Source organism: Bos indicus x Bos taurus, chromosome 17, assembly GCF_003369695.1.
Source record: "Bos indicus x Bos taurus breed Angus x Brahman F1 hybrid chromosome 17, Bos_hybrid_MaternalHap_v2.0, whole genome shotgun sequence".
In the NCBI taxonomy this organism is placed as follows: domain Eukaryota; kingdom Metazoa; phylum Chordata; class Mammalia; order Artiodactyla; family Bovidae; genus Bos; species Bos indicus x Bos taurus.
Window position 1 is genome coordinate 48,515,888 of NC_040092.1, and position 23,871 is coordinate 48,539,758.

At 35.7% G+C, this 23,871-nt stretch overlaps 1 protein-coding gene and 1 pseudogene across 1 annotated transcript; both read right to left on the reverse strand.

The window, feature by feature from the left end:
* LOC113907747 overlaps nt 1-16,466 on the reverse strand; it is a 34,156-nt pseudogene extending 17,690 nt beyond the window's left edge.
* Nucleotides 16,467-17,845: 1,379 nt separating this feature from the next.
* PABPC4L (poly(A) binding protein cytoplasmic 4 like) lies at nt 17,846-23,356 on the reverse strand. The gene has a single exon (XM_027567364.1). The coding sequence runs from the start codon at nt 22,498-22,500 to the stop codon at nt 21,388-21,390; it is 1,113 nt and encodes a 370-aa protein (XP_027423165.1). The 5' UTR covers nt 22,501-23,356; the 3' UTR covers nt 17,846-21,387.
* Between the last annotated feature and the right edge of the window lie 515 nt (nt 23,357-23,871).

Consider the following 23,871-nt stretch of genomic DNA (forward strand, 5'->3'; position numbering starts at 1 on the left):
CATTTTTGGACAAAAACAAAAAACACATAGACAAAAGTGATATTAAATATATAAAAACATATTCTATTAATGAATTTCAATATAACCACAACTTTTCTTGAGTCACTGCTAATTTAGTATTATTTAAATTTATTTAGGAAATAATTTTGTTGATAACTCTCTCAAATACCCTGTTAAACATTTGCAGTTTCTTTTTAAACACTATCAATGTAAAATTATTTTCAAATAAACATGTAGCTGCAAATGTACATGTAATTTATAGGTATATGCATTTTTTCCCAAAGAAATGAGCATGAAAATCTTAACTGGACCCAAAAGATTTTATAACTCAACTCCTTTTGTCATTCTTATGCCATAAAGTCATTTTCTACATCAATTAATTCTTCCTCCAAATGTTTGGCTAACACATTCCTCATTCACTTCAAATAAATTCAATATTTAAGGTTATGCTGACTTAGAATCATAATTTTTGATAGCAACCAAAAAAATAATAGCAAATGCTTCCAAATCATTTTGTTTAAGTACATCCCCATCAAATTTCAACCAGTATGGGAAACTAAAAATTCTCATGAGTAAGACTATTTTATTACATACAGGTTTTAGTAATTCCCTGATTTTTCCCCACACTTTAGTGAGACATACCTTATTTCCATGTAGCCCAAGACAGCTTTATTTTAACTCTGTAAATATATCTAAAAAATTTATTTACAATTTGCTGTATTTTAGTTTCAATTTTTTTTTCACTGAAAAAATCAACAATAAAATGGGGAAAATATTTTTTAAAGTTTCTTTGAAAGATCACTGTAGATCAAATGGTAATAAAAGGTTACTAAATAATCTATCATTCTAGAGATTACTATACATTTTACATTGATTATTATGATACATTATGCATTAATAGCTCAGTAACTTCATTGATTTTTGAAGTCTTTTTCAAAGTTCTTGGCAACTAAGTGCTGTTGATGAATAATGCAATAAACTGCTAAAACACCTGGTGTTTCTTTTTTAAGTTGGCTGTAGAGCTGTGTTACCCACTAACCCGAGTTACTGTTCCATCTGTTGTACAAGCAGTGTCATTGGAAGTGGGAATTTTTTTTTTTCTGTGAACTGATTTTAAAGGTTTCAAATATTGACAAACTCTGTGTACCACAGTCTGTTATTCTAAATGACATCTCCTCTATCATTTTTTCATTCTTTTTGAAGTGTGTATATGGTAACCTCAGCTTGTTATATACTTCATTTACTTTTGCTTTCTCATTGATTTATACAAAAACAGTAATTTTGTTCAATGAAAAGAAATAAAGTATTACATTTGGACTACTACCACAATACAAATTACTTAATATACAGTTGGCAAGATAAATTTTTCTCTAATATTGTATTGCATGCATGCTCAGTCATTTCAGTCACATCTGACCCTTTGCAGTCCTATGGACTATAGCCCCCAGGATCCCTTCCATGGGATTCTCCATACAAGAATATTAGAGTGGGTTGCCATGCACTCCTTTTGGAGGATCTTCCTGACCCAGAGATTGAACCCATATCTCCTGAGTCTCCTGCATTGTAGGCAGATTCTTTACTCACTGAGCCACCTGAGAAGCCTTAATATTGCATAGTTATCCTGTTTCATATTATTTGTACTCCATATAAGAAAGAAAAGAAGCCTTGATCATTCTGGATTAAGACTTTTTGAACATCCCAGTGACAGTACAATACTTTTCAAAAATGTCTTTAAATATCAGAATTGTGTGGTCAGTGTCTCTTTTTAAAATTTGCATTCACTCTTGATATTTTTGTTGCTTAACTAGAAAAAAATGTCAATATATTATCATTTTAGAATGAAGTTGGATAAAAGCCAACAACAAAATTCAACCAAATAATGTTGATATTTTTCTTTATATTTAGTATTCTTTACCAGCTGAGCCAACAGGGAAGCCCAACATTTAAAAATAAGATCTAAAATTACCATTATTGTACTGATGCACTCATAGACTGATATATGTCTATGTGATATATATATATATATATATATGTGTGTGTGTGTGATATATATGATATGTGTCAATACAGTGCAGAAGTGTATTGATGACTCATATATCACAAATTATATTACCAAAGATGAGATGATTTTTCAAAATGCTAAACAATTCCTGGTTAACCTCCAAACAAAGCAAAGTTCAATCTCTGCTAAATTTCCTCAGTACTTAACTTTGATGTACATGAGAGCTGTATAAAATCTATTTTGTATATATGTATAAAAGGGAATGCAGTTCTAGGCCCTATTTAACCCTGACTGATATTTTATTTCAGTAAGTTTCTATTAAATAACCCTTTCTATTTTCACTTTATAAACTCTCATCATATATTATTTTGTTCCTCTAGTCATCCATTATCTATTTTTCTCTCTCATCCGCACACACACACACAGTTTGACACACATAACATGCACCTATAAATACATACATAATCTAAATGTGCCCTTCCTTAAAGAGGGGAAAACTTGTCTACCATCTTCACTGCTCCATCCCCAAAACTTAGCTTGACACATTGTAGGCATTCAATTAATATCTCTTAGTTAAACACATATTTTATATTTTGATCCTTTTATTTGAGTTAAAAGCATTGCTCTTCTAAGTGAATTCCATGACACAGCTTAAGGAACAAAGTAACGGTTTGGTTAGTTTGAACAAGGTTAGAACAAATCAAGGGGAACACTGTCCGGTTGTGATGAAGCAGCCACGTCTTACATGGTTGTTTTAATGTTAACTACCAAAGAAGCTTTTACATCAGAAGATAAACAGTTTTTAAATTTTACTTCCCAAAATAAAACTGAAATGAACTGATTCTAATAGTTGTACAAAATGCTATTCACTTACAAACTTTCAAAAAAAAAATTGACATGTCTGGCCTCTTATGTAAGAAACACAAAACGGAAACACTGCATTCAGAAGGAGCCAAGGTACCCTTTCCTAGGAATGTTGAATGATAGCTTGCCTGAGGAATACCAGGATTGGTCATGTTTGCATATTTAGATTAATAGTGCACTTCTACAAGGTTTGTGCTATAATTGGAACTTAAGTAACATTTGTTAAGTATTATCTGTCAGAGTCTGAAGAGACCCAAAGAGAATGTATATCATTATGCAAAATTACTAATTAAGTACAAGTAATTTAGCAGATAATTTACATGTTCATTTTATAACAGAAATTATTTAGTTTAGGGTTCTCTTTGTATTTCTAAAGTAATCGTGACCCAAGGGATCACAGACTGTTAAGAAGAAGTATAAATTATGGAATGAGACATATGTTTAACTGACTCATAGAGCTTTTGTTGTAGCTAATGATTCCTCTAACAGTAATTGCATAAGGGAAAACATTTTCTTTTTAAGTAAATAATGTTCATTACCTCTTAAATCTACTGTCACTTGACAACATTAACATAGAAAATTTTTCACCTTCTTGATTAGCTCTCCAAGGATATCCAGCAGCTTTAAATTAATATTGATCAAACAGAAATCATTATATCCATCAAACTGTTCTTACAAACACTGAATGTATAGGAAAATAATATTTTAATAGATTCTAGAAAGAAAAACACTTACTCTCCTGAAATAAAGAGTAAATATACTGCAAATTATTTATATGAGGAAACTGTGTTGAAATTGGGGATTCACTTTGTTTCTATTGATAAGCACTGTCTCTGTTATAAATCTCAAATAATAAAATATTAAAGGTTTGCATGTATGGTTAACTTATGTCCATATTGTGTTAATAATTGTTATCTGAACACTGCAACTTTGGAAGGAAAAAAAAAATCTACCTTCCTAAACTGATTGTTTTATTCAAGTTGTCTAAAAACTTCATGAGGGTAGGAATTCTGTTTCTTCACAGATTTAGTACCAATAATCTAAGGCATACTTTAATTTAAGTGACAATTCCCTCAAGTTCTTTCTGTTTTCTTTTGGTTTTATTCACTACTGCATTTCAGGCAGATTCTTTACCATCTGAGCCACCAGGGAAGTCCATTAATTTACTACAGGCTTTTAAATAATTTTTTTTAAAAATAGTATTTGTCTTATTTTTCTAGTTGTCATTGATGTAATTTAATTCTATTAAATTTCCTCTGATAATTACTTCAATTGTATCTCAGATTATGATATGGCTTGCTAAAATTTTGAGACATATTGCAGTTTGATGTCTATTTTCAGTTTCATCAAAGAGTTAATGCTGTATGTTAATTTATGGGTAGAAAAAATTTATGTTTTTCAATTTTGTTATGTATTCCTAGTTTTATTGAAAATTGTTCAGAGAATGTTATATATTTTATTTCTGTTTTGGGGAATGTATTAAGATTTCCTCTGTGGCATAAAAATGATCAATTTTCATTAACATTTTCTTTGCAGTTAAAGAAGTGCAATATCTCTTGGTTAAGATTTCAATATATAAGGTCTAAGTTATTAATGATAAGTGTTCAGTACTTCAATGCCTTTATAAAATTTGCTCATTTGATCTGCTTTAGATAAGAAGAGATGTATTCAATTGTACTTTTTAAACATTTCTTCTTGTCATGGCTATAGTTGCTGATTAGAACTGTTCCGTTGTTTGCATAAAATTAGTGACATAATTTAACTAATAAATATTGCTTTTAACTTTTAAAAAATTGTAATTTCATTATTTTATACTGTTCTATTAGTCTAAATTTTACTTTATAAGATATCAAGATTTTAACCTCTATTTACTTTTCATTTGGGCTTATTTTTATCACTTTTGATGGCTTTTTTTTTTTTTTTCCTTTAGGTCTGTCCCTTGCATAGAGCATAATTTAAAAAAAAAAATATTTTCTTTCTTTTGATAATTTAAGCTGATTTATTTATTGCTATAATTAATATATGTATCATCTAATCTCATATTTTAAATTCTTATTCACATATAGATGTATCAATATGTGGTCATTTATTCTTGCATCATATATTTTAATATTTAGAAAGGCTTATAATTCTAGATTAATGGTTACTTTATACTAATAATTTTTAGAACATTCTTAGTCTTCTCACTTAAAAAATATTGTCTATTGTTTCCCTTTACAAAGAATATTAAGTTTAACTAGCAACTTTTTCTTCCTTCTCGCTCATTCCTCCAAATTCAATTTAAAGTAATCTTTTACTCCCAGTTAATACTTAAAGGAAATCAGTGAATTGACTCTGCTTTCATGTTTCTCTCAATTTTCTAAACCACTTCTGCTTTAACTAAAATGGCAGGGCATTTAAGTTACACATACTTCATCATCTCCCTTGTGTTTATCAGTTAGCCTTTTTCTTATAGAAATAAATTTTTTCAAGGTTTTTCACCAGTTTCAAGTTGATATCCTCAGTTACTTTCATTTTCTAAAGATAATTTTCTAGATTTCTTAAGGAAGAACTTTTGGAAACAATATTCCTGTGTTCTTTCATATTCTTAAAATCTGTTCATGGCCTTTACATGGATAGATATGGTATCTTTTAATCATACTTTCTTTCCTTAGACTCTTACACAGTTTTCTGGTACAAAACATTACTGTTCAAAAGTCTAATATCAGTATAATTTTATTTTCTTCATATATGAACATTTTGTCTGAAAGCTCAAGGATGTTTTCCCTTTTGCTCTTAAGTATAACAATTTGGCAATGGCACCCCACTCCAGTACTCTTGCTTGGAAAATCCCATGGATGGAGGAGCCTGGAAGGCTGCAGTCCATGGGGTCGCTAGGAGTCGGACACGACTGAGCGACTTCCCTTTCACTTTTCACTTTCATGCGTTGGAGAAGGAAATGGCAACCCACTCCAGTGTTCTTGCCTGGAGAATCCCAGGGACGGGGGAGCCTGGTGGGCTGCCGTCTATGGGGTCGCACAGAGTCGGACACGACTGAAGTGACTTAGCAGCCTAACAATTTTGCTAGAAAATTTCAAAGTGTTATGTTTTATTCACTCTAGTTTGATTTTGCCAGATATATATTTATATATAGAGTGTTGAATGTATTTTCCTCTTTTGATATTATCTAAATACTTATTTGTTTCCCTTTCACTTTAAATTTTATTTCCATATTTCTAACATGATCAGATGTCTTTTTATATCATCGTGTCCAATATCATGTCTCGATTTTTTTAACGTTAATTGATGCTGTTTTTCATAATTCCTAATAGTTTCTTTGAAACTTTAAAAAATTTTGCAAGATTAAGGTAAAATTTTTATGTTTTTTTGTGCATGTCTCTTGGGCATGCTTTCATTGCAGGAATGTTATCCTGTTTATTAGCATTAAGGGCTCAATCCCCACCCCTACATTTCCATTTATATGTTCAAGTCCTAACCTCCAGTATTTCAGAATGTGACTAAGCTTGGAGATAGATCTTTAAAGTTCAATGAGGACATTAGGGTGGGGTCGCAGAGTGGGATAGGACTGAGACACTGAGCACAGCACAACACAGCACAGGGTTGGCCCTTATCCAATACGACTCCTATTCTTATAAAAAGAAGAGATTAGGACATAGACACAGAGGCTGCTGCTGCTGCTGCTAAGCCGCTTCAGTAGTGTCCGACTCTGTGAGACCCCATAGACGGCAGCCCATGAGGCTCCTCGGTCCCTGGGATTCTCCAGGCAAGAACACTGGAGTGGGTTGGCACTTACTTCTCCAACGCATGAAAGTGAAAAGTGAAAGTGAAGTTGCTGAGTCTTGTCCGACTCTTAGCGACCCCATGGACTGCAGCCCACCAGGCTCCTCCGTCCATGGGATTTTCCAGGCAAGAGTGCTGGAGTGGGGTGCCTTCTCCGAGACACAGAGGAAAGATCCTATAAAACAGAGGTCTGCAACACCTGGACTATGGCTCCATACTCATCCATAGTGTGTTAAAAGCCAGGCCACACAGTAGCAGGTGAGCGGCAGGTCAGTGAGCAAAGCTACATCTGTACTCACAGCTGCTCCCCACTGTTCACATCATTCCCTGAGCTCTGCCTCCTGTCAGATCAGTGGTGGCAACAGAATCTCATAAGAGTGCAAACACTTATGTAAACTGTGCATGCAAGGGATTTAGGGTGTGTCCTTAGTTACAAGGAAACAAGCTCAGGGCGCCCACTGATTCTATATCATGGTGTGTTATATAATTTCATTATATATCATGATGTAATAACAATAGAAATAAAGTGTACAATAAATAATGTGCTTGATTCATTTTGAAACCATCCCTCCCACCTCAGTCTGTGGAAAAACTGTCCTCCATGGAACCAGTCACTGGTGCCAAAATGGTTGAGGGCCACTGTTATAAAAGCACAGAAAGAAGATGGTCATGTACACACCAAAGATAAGAGGTCTCAGACAAAGTCAACCCAGCTATCAAGTTGATCTCAATCTTCTAGCCCTGAAAATTATGAGGAAATAAAATTCTATTTAAGCTACCCAGTCTGTGGTACTTTGTTATAGCAGCCATAACAAAAATAATACAACTGCTCTCTCTATTTTTCCCCAAGAAAGTCATTGCATGGGACTAAATTTTGCCTTCATTAATTTTTCATGGGAGATGGGTTTTTCTTCTGCTTTTCTTTCCTTTGCTCTAGAGTCTATATCCTACTCTATATTTAGATTCTACTCACAAGATTTACTCCTCAGTGCATGACTTTGGTCAGAAAAGATTTTATTGTTGACTTTCAGGAGTCATAGGGTCTAGATTGCCTCAGAACTGCCTCCTTTAGTAGTCCTCTCCATTCAACTATAAATCAAAATCTATGCTAACACCTCCCCATCCCGAAGTCCAAAAGACTCAATTATCTTTTTCACTTGAAAAAATGTCATGTAAAATGCAGACATAAATATTTTAATTTTCCCCTACTTGAAGGGTATCAGAATGTCCTTTATGGTCTTTTAAATTTTCCTGCGTAACAGTTAACCGGAAGTGCCTAATAACTACATTTCTACTGGATATTAAAGGAGATTGAAAAACTATGTTGCAACTACCATCTTGCTGTCAGACTGAAGTATGTCTGTTTGATTACTTTAATTAATGTTCCCAAACTCAGTGAAGAATAAGGATTCATTAGTGGATCTCTATTATATCTGTAAGTTTATCATGGAAGGGGCTATACTTATCAATACCTTGAAAATAAATTTGCTTGCCTCATATCCTGGTCGGAGAAGGCAATGGCACCCCACTCCAGTACTCTTGCCTGGAAAATCCCACGGACGGAAGAGCCTGGTAGGCTATAGTCCATGGGGTCACTGAGGGTCGGACAAGACTGAGCGACTTCACTTACACTTTTCACTTTCCTGCACTGGAGAAGGAAATGGCAACCCACTGCAGTGTTCTTGCCTGGAGAGTCCCAGGGACGGGGGAGCCTGGTGGGCTGCTGTCTATGGGGTCGCACAGAGTCGGACATGACTGAAGCGACTTAGCAGCAGCAGCAGCATATCCTGGTGCATCAGCAATAAAGAAATAGCCTACAATGCAGAAGACGTGGGTATGATAACTGGATCAGGAAGATACCCTGGAGAAAGAAATGGCATCCCATTCTAATATTCTTGCCTGGGAAATTCCATGGTGCGTAAAGCCAGGTGAGTAGTCTATGGGGTCACAAAAGAGTTGGACAAAACTTAGAAACAACAAGAAATTTTCGACATAATCTAACTTCCTACTTCCTATTCTTTCAGTTTACTGCATTCAAACATAATTGATGCATCTCCCTATAGGTCCACTTTTGTTCTTATTCCATCTTTTAGCACAATTGAACATCCCTAGCAGGTTACTGCTGTTCAGTTGCTAAGTCATGTTTGACTCTTTGCAATGCCATGGACTGTAGCACACCAGGCTCCTCCACTATCTTCTAGAGTTTTCTCAAGTTCATGTCCATTGAGTTAGTGATGCTATCTACCCATCTCATCCTCTGCTGCCCCCTTCTGCTTTTGACTTCCATCTTTCCCAGCAGTGGGATCATTCCCAGTGAGTCAGCTCTTCACAGAAGGTGGCCAAAGTATTGGAGCTTCGGCAGCAGATATTCCAATTTATATTCAGGGTTGATTTCCCTTAGGATTAGCAGGTTTGATCTCCTTGCTGTCCAGGGGACTCTCAAGAATCTTCTCCAGTACCACAGTTTGAAAGCATCAATTCTTCAGTGCTCAGCCTTCTTTATGGTCCAGCTCTCACATTCACATGTGACTACTGGGTAAACGATAACTTTGAATATATGGACCTTTTTTGGCAAAGTGATGTCTGTTTTTAAATATGATTTCTAGGTTTCTCATAGCTGTCCTTCTAAGGAGCAAGTGCTTTTAAATTTCATGGCTGCAGTTACTGTCCACAGTGATTCTGGAGCCCAAGAAAATAAAATCTGTCACTGCTCCTGCTTTTTCCCCATCTATTTGCCATGAAATATAGAACTGAATGCATTGATCTCAGTTTTTTTTTTTTTAATATTGACTTTTAAGCCAGCTTTTCACTCTCCACTTTCACTTTCATAAAGAAGCTCTTTAGTTCTTCACTTTCTACCATCACAGTGGTATCATATGCATATCTGAGGTTGTTGATATTTCTCTCAACAATCTTGACTCCAGCTTGTGATTCACCCAGCTCAGTATTTTGCATGATGTATTCTACATATAAGTTAAATAAACAGGATGACAATATACAGCCTTGATGTACTTCTTTCCCAATTTTGAACTGGTCACATATTCCATGTAAGGTTCTAACGGTAACTTCTTGACCCACGTACAGGTTTCTCAGGAGACAGGTAAGGTAGGCTGGTATTCCCATCTCTTTAAGAATTTTCCAGTTTGTTATGATCCACATGGTCAAAGGCTTTAGCAAAGTCAATGGAGCAGAAGTAGATGTTTTCCTGGCAACTGCCTTGTTTTCCCCATAATCCATCCAATGTTGGCAATTTGAAGTCTGGTACCTCTGCCTCTTTGAAACCTAGTTTGTACAAGTGGGAGTTCATGGTTTAGGTTTTGCTGAAGCCTAGCTTGAAGAACCTTTTCAGCATAACCTTGATAGCATATGAAGTAAACACAATTGTATGGTAGTTTGAACATTCTTTGGCATTGCATTTCTTTGAGATTGGAATGAAAACTGAACTTTTCCAGTCCTGTGACCACTGCTGAGTTTTCTAGATTTGCTGGCATATTGAGTGCAGCATCATCTTTTAGGATTTGAAATAGCTACATTTAAAATTCCATCACCTACATCTACACAGCTTCGTTTGTAGTAATGCTTCCTAAAGCCCACTTGACTTCACACTCCAGGATGTCAGGCTCTAGGTGAATGGCCACACCATCATAGTTATTCAGGTCATTAAGACCTTTTTTGCATAGCTTTTCTGTGTATTCTTGCTACCTCTTCTTAATCTCTTTTGCTTCTGTTAGGTCTTTACTGCTTCTGTCCTTAATCTTGCCCATCCTTGCATGAAATATTCCCTTTGCTATCTCCAGTTTTCTTGAAGAGATCTCTAGCCTTACCCATTCTATTGTTCTCCTCTATTTCTTTGCATTGTTCATTTAAGAAGGTCTTATCTCTCCAATGATGCTGAAGCTGAAACTCCAGTACTTTGGCCACCTCATGTGAAGAGTTGACTCATTGGAAAAGACTCTGATGCTGGGAGGGATTGAGGGCAGGAGGAGAAGGGGACAACAGAGGATGAGATGGCTGGATGGCATCACTGACTCGATGGACATGAGTCTGAGTGAACTCCGGGAGTTGGTGATGGACAGGGAGGCCTGGCGTGCTGTGATTCATGGGGTCGCAAAGAGTCGGACACGAGTGAGCGACTGAACTGAACTGTACTGAACTATCTCTCCTTACCATTCTCTGGAACTCTGCTTTCTGTTGGGTATATCTTTTCCTTTCTCCCTGCATGTTACTTCTCTTCTTTCCTTAGCTATTTGTAAGGCCTCCTCAGACAACCATTTTGCTTTCTTGCATTTCTTTTCGTTGGGGATGGTTTTGATCAGCACCTCCTGAACAATGTTACAAATCTCCATCCATAGTTCTTCAGGTACTCTATCTACCAGATCTAGTCCCTTGAATCTATTCCTCACCTCCACCATATAATATAAGGGATTTGACTTAGGTCATACCTGAATGGCCTAGTGCTTTTTCCTACTTTCTTCAATTTCAGCCTGAATTTTGCCATAAGGAGCTCATGATCTGAGCCACAGTCAGCTCCAGGTCTTATTTTTGTTGACTGTGTAGAGCTTCTCCATCTTTGGCTGCAAAAAATAAAATCATTCTGAGTTCAATATTGACCATCTGGTCCAATCCCCTATGATGAAAAGGACATCTTTTTTGGTGTTAGTTCTAGAAGGTCTTCATAGAACTGGTCAACCTCAGCTTTTTTGGCATCAGTGGTTGCAGACTTGGATTACTGTGATGTTGAACAGTTTGCCTTGGAAAAGAACCAAGATCATCCTGCCATTTTTGAGACTGCACCCCTAGTAGGTACTATAAGACTAAAGGCTAACTGATTATGGAACATACATTAGAAACAGTGAATCCCAAGATCAGATTATTACTCCATTGTATTTCAGTGATGTGAACTTCTTTTTCAGTGAAAATACCAATATGCTTACTTTTGGTTTAATTCATTTTTAAATTCTTCACCTCTTTGATTTTTTTTTTTTTTTTGCCTCCCAGGATTTGTATGTCATTACCACCTGTACCTTCTGTATGCATAACTTGATGCACCAAGATTTGATTGGTTCAACCAGTTACCAACTGAATTAAAGTTATAGTTGGATAGATCTCTTTTGTTTGCCTGTTGCTGATTTTCAACAGTCAGCATACAGAGAGCTGTCTTTGATCTGTTTCCCATCATTATTTTTCCTGTAGGTCCCACCTACAGGAACCTGCCCATTGCTTTGTTCAGAAGAGTTAAGAGAGCATAAAATACTTATTTCCAACAATGTTGATGTTCTCTGATCCTCAGAACATATTAAAAGTTAGAGTGATCCCTGCATTTCCATGTCCTTTCTAGGATAAGATACAAGTACTTGTGAGTTTGTGGCCCTACTAAAGAAATAAGGTTCAATAAGTAAAAAGTTAATTAAGTTTGTGTAATGCCAGTCTTGGCACTCAAGCTGTTATTGCTTTGATTTTTTGGTTGTGATGTCACCCAAATGATCTATACAGTTTTCTGAGAAAGAATTAACAAAATGGGATTCCTTTGAGCAATTTGGAAGAAGATGATGGTAATTCTAGGCTGTAGAGTAATATGCAAAGAAAATAACTTAAGAACATACATCAAATAAAAGAAAAAGAATCGAGTAGAAAACTACAAATGTAAAATAGTCTTAACAGCAATCTCTTTCCAAATTAACTCAGATTCCTAAAGAATACAAAGCTGTTTGCAAAGCTGCTTAAGTAAAGGGGAAATTTCTGTTTCTTGTGTAGTTTGGAAAGAAACACATGATGAACAGTGACCTAGAATCCTCAGTTAATCTCATGGCCACAACTTGATGAGGGAAATCAGAAAAAGAATATAGCTTGTTTAAACTATGCTTCACTACTAACTTTAAATTTTGTATACTTAAATATATTACATGTTAAATGTTAGAACATTAGAAACTGCAAATGCATTAACTTGTATTTTTTTCAATTGACAAAACCAAGTAGAGAGAACACTCAATATCCCATAGATAATTGATTACAATCAATTAACATATTGTGGTTCATATAAAAAAATAAATAATTATTAATGTATGGCAAGGAGGTTGGGTAGCTAGGCATTATGTTATAAGCAAATATATTTCTATTTTTTAGAATAATTAAAATATTTTACTATAACATAGTAAAAATAAGAAATGACATCAAAACATTTTATAATAACAAAAATATCATACAGCGAGGAATAAGACTAAAAATATGCAAGACTTCTAAACAAGAACTACATAGTATTGTTGAAAAAATTAAGGAGTACAATTAAAGTGATATCCATTTTCATGAGATAGAAGACAATACAGTAGGCTTTCAACTCAGAATCAATATGATCACAATGAATTCCCAAAAGGAATACGTGTTTATATGCAGGTACATACATGTGCACAAACAGATGTATGAAACTTCACAAGTTGTGTTTTTTCTTTTCTGTGAATAATCAGATAACTAAGAATAACCAAGTAAATCTTTAGTAAGAATAACAAGATGAAAGGATTTGTTCTGATATAAAGATTACAATGTAATAAAGACTACATGACACTGGCAGGTAGATTGTAGATCTAAATGGAAAATATTAAGCTTTTAGATATCAACAACAACAAGAAAGCCGTAATCTGGGCTCTCACCCATCCAACCCATGATCTGTTTATATTTCAGCCTAACTATACAATAAAAGATGAATGGATAAAAAGAACGTGGTGGTGGTAGTGATTTAGTCACTAAGCCATTTCCAAGTCTTGTGATTCCATAGACTGTAGCCTATTCCTCTGTCCATGGGATTTCCCAGACAAGAATAATGAAATAGGTTGCCATGTCTTTCTTCAGGGGATTGAACCAATGTCTCCTGCATTGCAGGTGGAGTCTTTACTGCTGAGCTATGAGGGAAGCCCAGAAGAATGTGGTATATCCATATAAATAGATAATATTCATGCATAAAAAGGAACTGACTACTGATAAGCTGCAATATGAACATCTTAAAACATTAAGCTAGGCAAAGGAACCTAAACACAAAAGGTAACATATGATAGTGTTTACATCAAATGTCCACAACAGGCAAACTCTAGAGATATCAATTTGTGTTAGGTTCTAGGAGGAGGAGAAAATGGGATTAACTGCTCGTGGATATATGAAGTTTCTTCTGATATGATAAAACATATTCTGGAATTGGATAAAGGTGATTTCACACAACCCTTTGAATATACTACAAACCAATGAGTCATACATTTGCAAATGGATACTTTTATGATATGTGATTTATAACTCAGTCTAAGAGGACATGATAATTTTCAAAACTGCATCCGTCATTCATTCAACTTCCCAAGTTCATCCCTAATAATAGACTTCATTTAGATGTAATGATTTGCTACCAAATGTTATTTCTCTACCCAATATTTTCTTTTTAAGAACTGATGATTTGCTTTACTTTTTCTCTTACAAAGGCAGGACAGTTTCCATCACATGTTTCTGCTAAAATAATAGATATCCCACTAAGAAATATATCCAATCTATGCCCTAAAATGTGGGGGGGAAAAAAAATAGGTAGGGAGGAGAATGAGTTAATTAAAATAATAATAATAAAATATTTTAAAATAACATTCTAAATGTTTGAAGATGAGCCTCCCTGACCTTTTGTAAATGCTTTTTTTCTTCCTACAACAATATGCCATATGGCCTAATTTCAAAACAGGTATTGCTGCCTCTATAGTGTAACAGCCTATAGAAAGCCTTTCTTAACCATTGTAAGAAAAAAAAAGAAAAGCAAAGCAAAGAATACTTCATTTTCAAATGAAGAGCTCTTACTTATTTTGATCTGGCAATAAATCCTGCTCTCTCTCTTTTTTTTAAATTAACCAGTTAGAAGATCTCTTTTACTCCATGTAACAGACAGCATACTATCTGAGAAAAAGTTAAAGCTTTGAGTCAGGGTTTAGGATGACATTTTAAAAAAACTGAAATAAGAATGGTTTCTTTCTAGCAAACTGACCAAGAGAAATCATAGCATAAGGATAGGACAAAAAGAGACACCAGGACCCCCAAAAAAATTGCATGTATTAGGCATGGTAAAGATTTACATGTGACATGGCTATGAGAGTTGCAATATATTTTGGTTAAAAAAATTAAATAGTAAATTAAAATGAAAATGAAATAACCATGCAACCTCAGTACTATGCATAAAATATAAGTGAATAGAGTAGTGGATAATACTAGATTATTATTACTAACAATTCCCTTGGTAATTCAGTAAAATAATGATGTGTCAAAATAATTCTAACATCTGACTTGCATTCAAATTGAGGCACTTTTTTGCTTAACAAAGATTTGCTGGAATTACTATTGTAAAGGCTTATTTTAACTTCAAGGAACTAGATTTAGCAATATGTCATAATTGTGGTGTATTGGTATGCCACTGGCACACATACAAAATGAAATGGAATGTAAATCAAAATTGTGATTCAAAACACACTGTCAGATATGGTTTTCTGAGATAAGAATATTCCATTGGAAACATCAATTAAAAAAATTCACACACATACAACACAGTGAATCATAACCAATATTCACTGTATGCAAAAAAAATTAATAACATCCTCCATATTAGTGACACTACATTTGAACTCAAATGTGCTGTTAGCATTTGGCAGAACTTAACCAGGGATAATTTTAACATCTAAGGTGATGTAAATATGAACAGGTTAACAACTTCTGATGTGACATTGTTGTCTCAACTGCCAATATCTCTCAGAAGCTAAGCCTCTTCTATGACAAAGAATGCTACTAAGAGGATCATTTTTCTTTTCTTAATGGATGGGTTCAATTGTGTCATTCAGGGGAACTTCAATATAGTTAAAAATATTTTATAAACTCTTAGACCTGACCATTAGACAAAAACAAAAAGGAGCTATAAATACTTCCTCTGAATAAACTTACAAAATAATCTGATCTTAAAAGATTCAAATACAAGTAAATGTGTAATTCGGAATTTAGTACCTCTGTTTTTTGTTTTCTTACAGTGCATAGTTAAAATGAGAGGTTATACCAAATTTGTGTAATACAGGAAAAATTAAACTGCAAAGTTTGGATAAGTCCAGTTTTGTTCATTCTGACAATTTTAATGTATTAAAGGATCTAATATAAATTCTTTAGTAAAGAAAATGAGTGCCCATCCATTTAGGTTTGTATTACTTAGATTTATTTTATATATTGGGGCCATTTTGTAGGCACCTAACTTTGTAGATCGGAGAAGGCAATTGCACCCCACTCTAGTACTTTTGCCTAGAAAATCCCATGGATGGAGGAGCCTCGTAGGCTGCAGTCCATGGGGTCGCTATGAGTCGGACGCGACGGAGCGAATTCACTTTCACTTTTCACTTTCACGCAATGGAGAAGGAAATGGCAACCCACTCCAGTGTTCTTGCCTGGAGAATCCCAGGGACGGCAGAGCCTGGTGGGCTGCTGTCTATGGGGTCCCACAGAGTTGGACACGACTGAAGCGACTTAGCAGCAACTTTGTAGATGATTTTTCAAGATTTTTCTATTACATTGTCAGTGGGAATTTTTTTTAAACATTCTTTATACAGAATATCATATTAGTTGGTGATACAAAGTAAATTCTTTCCCTCTGGTGGTATGATTCTAAAATTTTAACTAACATACATGAAGATATACTTGACTTAGACTAAATTAGAGCTCAAGAAACTAATACCTTATTAAATGCAGTTATATTTGAAATATTCTTGATCATTTGTAATCTGTTGATAATTATTTTTGGTGGAAACCCATTGTATGTAGTATGCCCAGTCATCTCTGACTTTGCGACCTCATGGACTATAGCCCACCATTCTCCTCTGTTCATAAAATTTTCAGGCTACAATACTAGAGTGAGGTGCCATGTCTTACTCCAGGGGATCTTACCGACCCAGGGATTGAACCCATGTCTCTCACGTCTCCTGCATCAGTAGGTGGATTCTTTATCACTGTGCCACCTGGGAAGGTTGAAAACCCACTGGGGTGATTAAATTGAATTTGAACTTTTCAGTAAAATTTTCAATAGATGCCTAATTTAGATCTAATAAAGCATGACATGTGAAAACACAATTCCCATTATTAAACAAAAATGAATTCAATTTTATACCGAATATATTGCACAATTTAGTCCCTATGATTATACAATCTGAGGGAGAAGAAACTGGTGAGTTTGACTCAAGTGTTGAAAATGATTTGCAGGGAGAAATTTTAAGAACTAACTGTAAGTTAATGTTAGCAGGAGAAAATATCCAGTAAGTACTGAAATTAAAAATTAGATATAAATGATAAAAAAAATACAGGGTTTAGTGGACGCATATGCCTATTAATATCTCCATTCCTACTGGAATTTCTTTCATTCATAAGCCCATTCTGCACAGAAAGTTGACTTATTTCTTAATCCTAATGGCAGATCTTATAGAATATGCATATCAATAATGGACAATGAGAACTGAGAGAGAAAGTTGTTAAAAGGTTTCTAGGAAAGGTATTATACTATGAATGTTACTGTGTCTCAGTGTGATGACAGGAATTCTTGTAAACATCCTGACTCTCTCCCTGATGATGACGCTGAGACACAGGGTGAAGAGCTAAAAGACTCTAGAACCAATATAGATGTTTTCTTATACCTTGCATGAAAATACCTTAAGTCTGAATATTTTAATAAAATTTCCTTTTCTAATATGAGTTGGATTTTCTCTTACTTGAAGCCAAAGATATTCTGAGGTTATTTAATTTGTTTGACCCTTTATATTTTAAAAATTATCTTTTTGATGTATTATTTTATTATTTACTTTAAAAAATTACATTATGATGTACATTTCCCAAATATAATACAAGTAAGCTAATTCAAAATTCTCAAAATATTAGCTAAATTTTGCTTTAACAATTAAATTCAAAAGTGTCTTTAAAATAGTCCCTCATGAAAACTTAGAGGTTTCTTTCAACCATGGTCCCATAATTATGAATAAATTAAAAACAAATACTAGTTCATATGAGAATTGGTCTTTTAAAACATAAAATATGAATGAGTATCTTCATTTAAAAATGAAAGTTGTTTTCAATTTACTCTTATGAGAAACTGATTGCTAGAAAATCAGAAATACTTAAAAATAAAAGAGTAAAACTAATTTTTGGACATGAGAATTTTGGACACCATTGAAAGATCCAGACTTTATTTGATCTCTTTTCAATGGATTTATACAAATGTTAAGAACATGAAAATATCAATTCTAAACCACTTTAAAAAGCTTATTTTTACCAACTATAAATCAACTTAAAATTTTAAAAAATAAAATTTCAAAAGGCACATATTTATTCAATTGGCTGTACAAGCAGACATCTGTATAACAAACTTGGCAACGTGTGTGAGGACAGAGAAGGGAGAGCAGAAGCAGTGGCTTAAGGCATCTCTATGGAAATTAGCTTTTACAGGAATACTTATGAGAAAGTGAAGATTCTTCTCATTTATCAAGGCACTTGGACTTAAAAAGAGTAAAGTTTCTTTAATGCCTGAATCTCTGGTGTCACAAGAACTTGATAGCATCATACACACACAAAATTTAGAAAAATAAAAATTTAAATAATAAAAATCTAAAGGATTTTTTGTAAACTGACAGTCATTTCTTAAGGTAAATATTAAAAATAAGAAATTTTTACTAAAATGGCATATTACTGTGTCATGAAACTATAGCCACAATTCACCTAAACAACTCACATTATGCCCTATTAAATCCTCACACATGTGAGAAGAGAATGCAGTTCCCTGATATTATCTTGATAATCCATTTACAAGTACTGTGAACTATTGTTCAAATATGTGAACATTTTTATAAAATGGATTTTCCAGAAAAAGATGTCAAGGCTTGATATGTGTACTACAGTTTCCAGTCCTGTTGCCTGGTACCCTTTCTTAAAAGCTCTCTGCTTTGCAGGTAAATACTTCTCAACACAGTAATCCAAAGAGCTAAATAATTATAATTGGCATATGGATTTCACATACACTTGTATAGTAAATCAGGATTTACCAAAATATGTTAATAGAGTTGAAAAGCAACATACTTTAAAAAATATTGAGTATAAGCTGTGAATAAGATACTGTATACACAAAAGCTTTGCTTAGAAAGTATTGAAAATATGAAACTCTGAAAGTCATAGAAGACAATACATATGAATTGTATGTGTGTATGGGGGGTTTGTATATTTGAGGTGTTTAAAGTGTTTTGAAATATAACATTAAAGCCACCAAAGTAAGAGTTTGAAAAATTTGAGGTTAAAAATTTAATTTTGGAATGACCCTCAAATCTATAAACAAGATGAAAGTATCAGGGCAAAGAAGTGTAACAACTCCATATAAATAAAAAACACCCCCACAGGAAAACACATTAAGATCATGAAAATAAACTAACATCATTTACAAACATATGAAAATACAAATGTTCAGTAATTACAAGAAATGCTGTTTAAATTTTGAGGTAATATAGTAGTAAAATAAATAATCATGAAATATTTTGTTTTTACATATCATGTTGAATCAGACAACAATGTAAGCAAAATCCCTCTTAGCATATGGAAATGAGCAGTCCTACTCACAATGGAAATGTGGTTTTTTTTTTTTTTTTTCACAGTGGAAATGTTAAGTGGCACAAGTTTCTGAACAGCATTTGGGTAATATTTATCAAAATTACTTTTTAAATTGTTGTCATTTTAAATATTAATTCCAATGAATCACATATTTTCTTAATAAATTAATTATATATATCAGCATATATGAGTTTGCAAGGGTGTTTATCTCCAAGTTGTTTATGATAGAACAAAAAAAGGAAAATGGAAGACATAATCTAGGAACCTATATGTTTATCAAGAGAAAATTGTCACATTATGGTACAAACATTAAAAGGAAGATAAAAAAATTGTTAAAATTATAGTGCAAATACTTACTTCCAACTACAAATGGAAGCTGACTGTGTCATACTGTCAAATTAGGTAAGCAGTTTTAAGAAGGTTTATAAGTATGATTCTATTTTTGTTAAATTATGTGTATAAGTATAGAAAAAAATTGGGGAGGAGATGCAACATATTTTAACAGAAGATCTGTCTCCACAGTAGCATTACATGTTGCTATAATTTTTTCATTGTCTAAAAGATACTTTTAATTTAGAAAATGTGCAATGAATGTTCATATATTTGATAGAAAAATAAACAGAAACAGGTTTTCTCATTCTTTCACAGCTAAAGTATTGCCAAAGTAAAACATTTTAATATTTCTGTAATACTGTACTGGTAATATATGAAACACAAGACTTGGATATATGGTTTCAGGGAGCAACTAAGCAGAGGGAAAAAAAAACAAAACAGCAAAACTATTTTCTAAGACACCTTTGGTATGAGAGAATCAGAATTTTAAAAGTAATTAGTTAAATGTAAATAACTCTTGCATCTATTTCCAAACTGGATTTCAAATAGCACACAGTAAAAGTCAGTATAATAAAACCCTTTTTAAAAAGTATAGAGGAACCACATCATATAAAGGAAAGGCAGGAGAGAAGAAAAGTCTGGAAATGGGACTGAAATCAAAATTATTCTGGACAACAAGCTAAGTGATGTAACTTCAATTTATCAAAAAATTAGTTAGTGAGCTTCTGATTAATCAAAGCTAAAAGTGAGCTGTAATGGGTTACAAAGCTCTTAAAGTCCAATAAAAGGGACATGGAGGTCATAAAAATAGGAAAGTTTTACTTTTCTGAACCCTGAGATAGTATTACTACATGGAACAACATATAACAGAGATTAGAAAACACAGTTGTTAAACAAAATTTCTATGTTCCCTATATATGACTTACATAATATTGGTTCCTGAATCAAAACTTAAGGCATAATTTTATGCTGTATACAAAGGCCAATTTTTGACCTGAATTGATACAGGGTTATAACTTAAGGAATGTAAAAGTTAAGGTTTTACTACTCAAGTCACAAATCTGATAACCAGCAAGCACCTGAATTATATCAATCAATGGAAAGAACAGTAAAATATCCTATAAAGCAGATTTGTAGTCAACACTAAAGTAATTCCATCATTAATTTTAGCCGTCAGAAAAACAATCATTTCAGGATAAAAACCGAAAGAAAATTCAATGATTTTCTACTATTTTAAACATTAATTCAAAATGAAATTAGATACTGAGTTTGTAGTAGGAATTTTTAAACTTTGGTTTCTTTTAAAAACATTAGATGAGAGATTAGAAAGTTTCTTTTTATAAAAATAAATTACTTTGCAATGCTTAGGTATAAGAACTACTTTGAGCATATTTTCATGGAAGAAATTAAAGCTAGCAATACTATAAAAATAAGAAAAAGTATGCAAAAAACGCAAGTAATTACCACACTTCAGTTGGTTCAAAATGTAGTAAAAATATATCTAATTATACTTATTACTATGAACACTGTATCAAAATTGGAAACATATACCATATTATAATTACATGGTGTTCCTCTGTAAAAAGAACCAAGGTTCTAAGATTCACTTATTTTTTCTCCAAAGGAAAATAAATAGCTTTGTATACAAAACTTTCCACCACAACGTTTACTAACTAACCAGCCATCAGCTGGAATTTAAAATTGACTGAGGAGAATTCAGGCAGAGATCACTAACATTTCTTAGTCTGCAGCACACACTGGCTGATGCAGAAAGTTTTCCTCTCCTAGGGTTTCTGGGCCAGGGCGATGTTGAGTGGCTTGGAGCCTAAGATGCGGCCATTCATCTCCGTCATTGCTTTAGTGGCCTCCTCCGCAGAGGAGAAGCAGATCAAGCCAAACCCTTTGCTTCGCCCTTCTTCCTGCATTACCTTAACCCTGCTAATTGATCCAAATGAAGAAAATTCCCTCCGCAGTTTTTCATCATCAATGGTCTCATCCAGGTTCTTAATATAGAGCTTCGCACCCTGGCACCGCCGAAATCTTTCATGTTTCAGCTGCTCAAACATTTGCTTTAACTCAGCCTGTCGCTCTGCTTTCTTCTGTGCCCGGCCTACAAAAAGCAGCTGTCCGTTTATGTCCTTTCCATTCATTTCTTCAACAGCCCTTTTGGCAGCCTCGTGGCTATCAAAACTCACAAAGCCAAAGCCTTTGGATTTTCCACTGGAATCTGTCATAACCTTAACACTCAGGGTTTTGCCGTACTTGCTGAAAACTTCCTTTAGTCTCTCATCATCCATCTCATCTCCGAAATTTTTGATGTAAACATTGGTGAATTCATGGGCTTTGTTTTGAAACTCGGCTTCTCGATCTTTGCGGCTTTTGAATCTGCCAACAAACAGCCTGCAGTCCTTAAGCAGTGCCCCATTCATCTCCTCGATGGCCCTGTCTGCAGCAATCTGGTTTTGAAAGTGCACGAATGCATAGCCCCGGGAGCCGTGATCATCACTCATCACCTTGGAGGACAGGATCTTCCCAAACGCTGAAAAGTGTTCATAAAGGGTTTTGTTATCAATGGATCTGTCCAGATTCTTGATGAACACGTTCCCAATTCCAGATTTCCTTAAGTAGGCGTCACGTTGAGACCACATGAGACGGATGGATTTGCCCTTTATCAGGTCAAAGTTCATGGTGTCCAGGGCCTTTTGGGCATCCGCCAGCTGCAGAAAGTTCACATAGGCGTAGCCCAGGGAGCGGCGGGTGACCAGGTCCCTGCAGATGCGGATGGACAACACGGGGCCCACGGCGCTGAACTTCTTGAACAGCAGGTCCTCGGTGACATCCGCATGGAGGTCACCTACGTACAGGGAGGCCTGGCGGTACTTGGCTGCTATGTTCATCTTGCTCCTCACCACCAGAAGCCGGCCCCTAAAGAGCTCCTGGAGTGATTTCTGCAGGAGTGTGGCCCGGGCTCATGCGTGGTGGCCTCTGAGTCACGGCTTTGAGGCTCAGTGTTGGGGTGCACGTACGGCTCCCCAAGCTCAGGCATCATCCTCATTCCAAAACCCCTCAGGAGCCAGTCCGGCCCATCCTGGTACAGGAGTGACAGAACTTTGAAATGTCAAAGAAAGGCTCCCAGGACAAGCCTGTCCTTCCCGGCCAGTTTGTGAGCAATCTTCAGGTGGCGGGGCTGGCCTTCCATCTGAGTGTTCTCCACTCAGGTTCAGCCCTCTGGTCGCTGGTTTCCAAATAAAAATAGGCCTTGCTCAAGCCAGTTTAAAGTTACAGCCTCCGGGGAAGAATTCCACAAGTGGCCGCTGAGGCAACGACCCGGGACCCGGCGCGCGGCGGCGAAAGCGGGGCCCCGGAGCCCCGAACCGCCCGGGACCGGGTCGTGCTGGCGGCGCCGCCCGGGCGCGGCCGGGGGCTCCGCGGGCTCCGCGCGCCCTGACCGATCCCGGCCGTTTTCCTCCCTGAAGACCCCGCGCGGAGCCCTGGGAAGGACGGGTGGGGGATGGGGAGGCGGACAGATCGACGGGGTGGATGGACGGAAGGACTGACGGCCGCGGCCCGGTGGGCTGCAGAGGCCGAGCAGGGGCTGGGGGCTCACCCGGGATGCGGACGGCGCGGGGCGGACGGGAAGCCCGGAACTCGCGCGCTCAACTTCCCGCGCACTCGCTGCCAAGGGGGATGTTTTCTTTTTAATATTTTTGGAGAATGTTTTTCTTCCCACCCGCCCCTCTCGCTCACTTCCCACCCGCCTCCGAAGGCTTGGCTGAGGAGCAGGAGGCGGTGACCAGGGTGGAGAAAAGACAGCCTAGGGGAGTGGCCCTAATAAACCCACCCGCCCGCTGGCCCTGGCGTTAAGTCTGACTGCGGGAGCTTTGCCAAGTGTGGATCTGGGCTTGTCACTTCCTAACTTCAAACTGTCCAGTGGCTTCCTTTGACTCTTGGATGAGATCCAACATCCGTACCTTGTTCTACAAAGTTCTGCGGGATTCCTTCCACGTTCAGCCTCAACTGCCCCCTGGATCCCTTACTAAACTACATGCCTTCTTTTGTTCAGGGGCAGCTTGACAAAGCTGTGTAGATGCTCTTTCCAAACAAAAGTTTCCCCTGTACAACTTTTGAAAAACTTCAGTTTTCACTCTTAGAAAGTTACACTACCTTGTATTTTCCTGGAGTTTGTCTAATTTAAATATATTGTACATTCCATGGCAGTAGGGACCATAAACTCGTTTTATTTCCTGGCTTAACTTGGAGAAATGAGG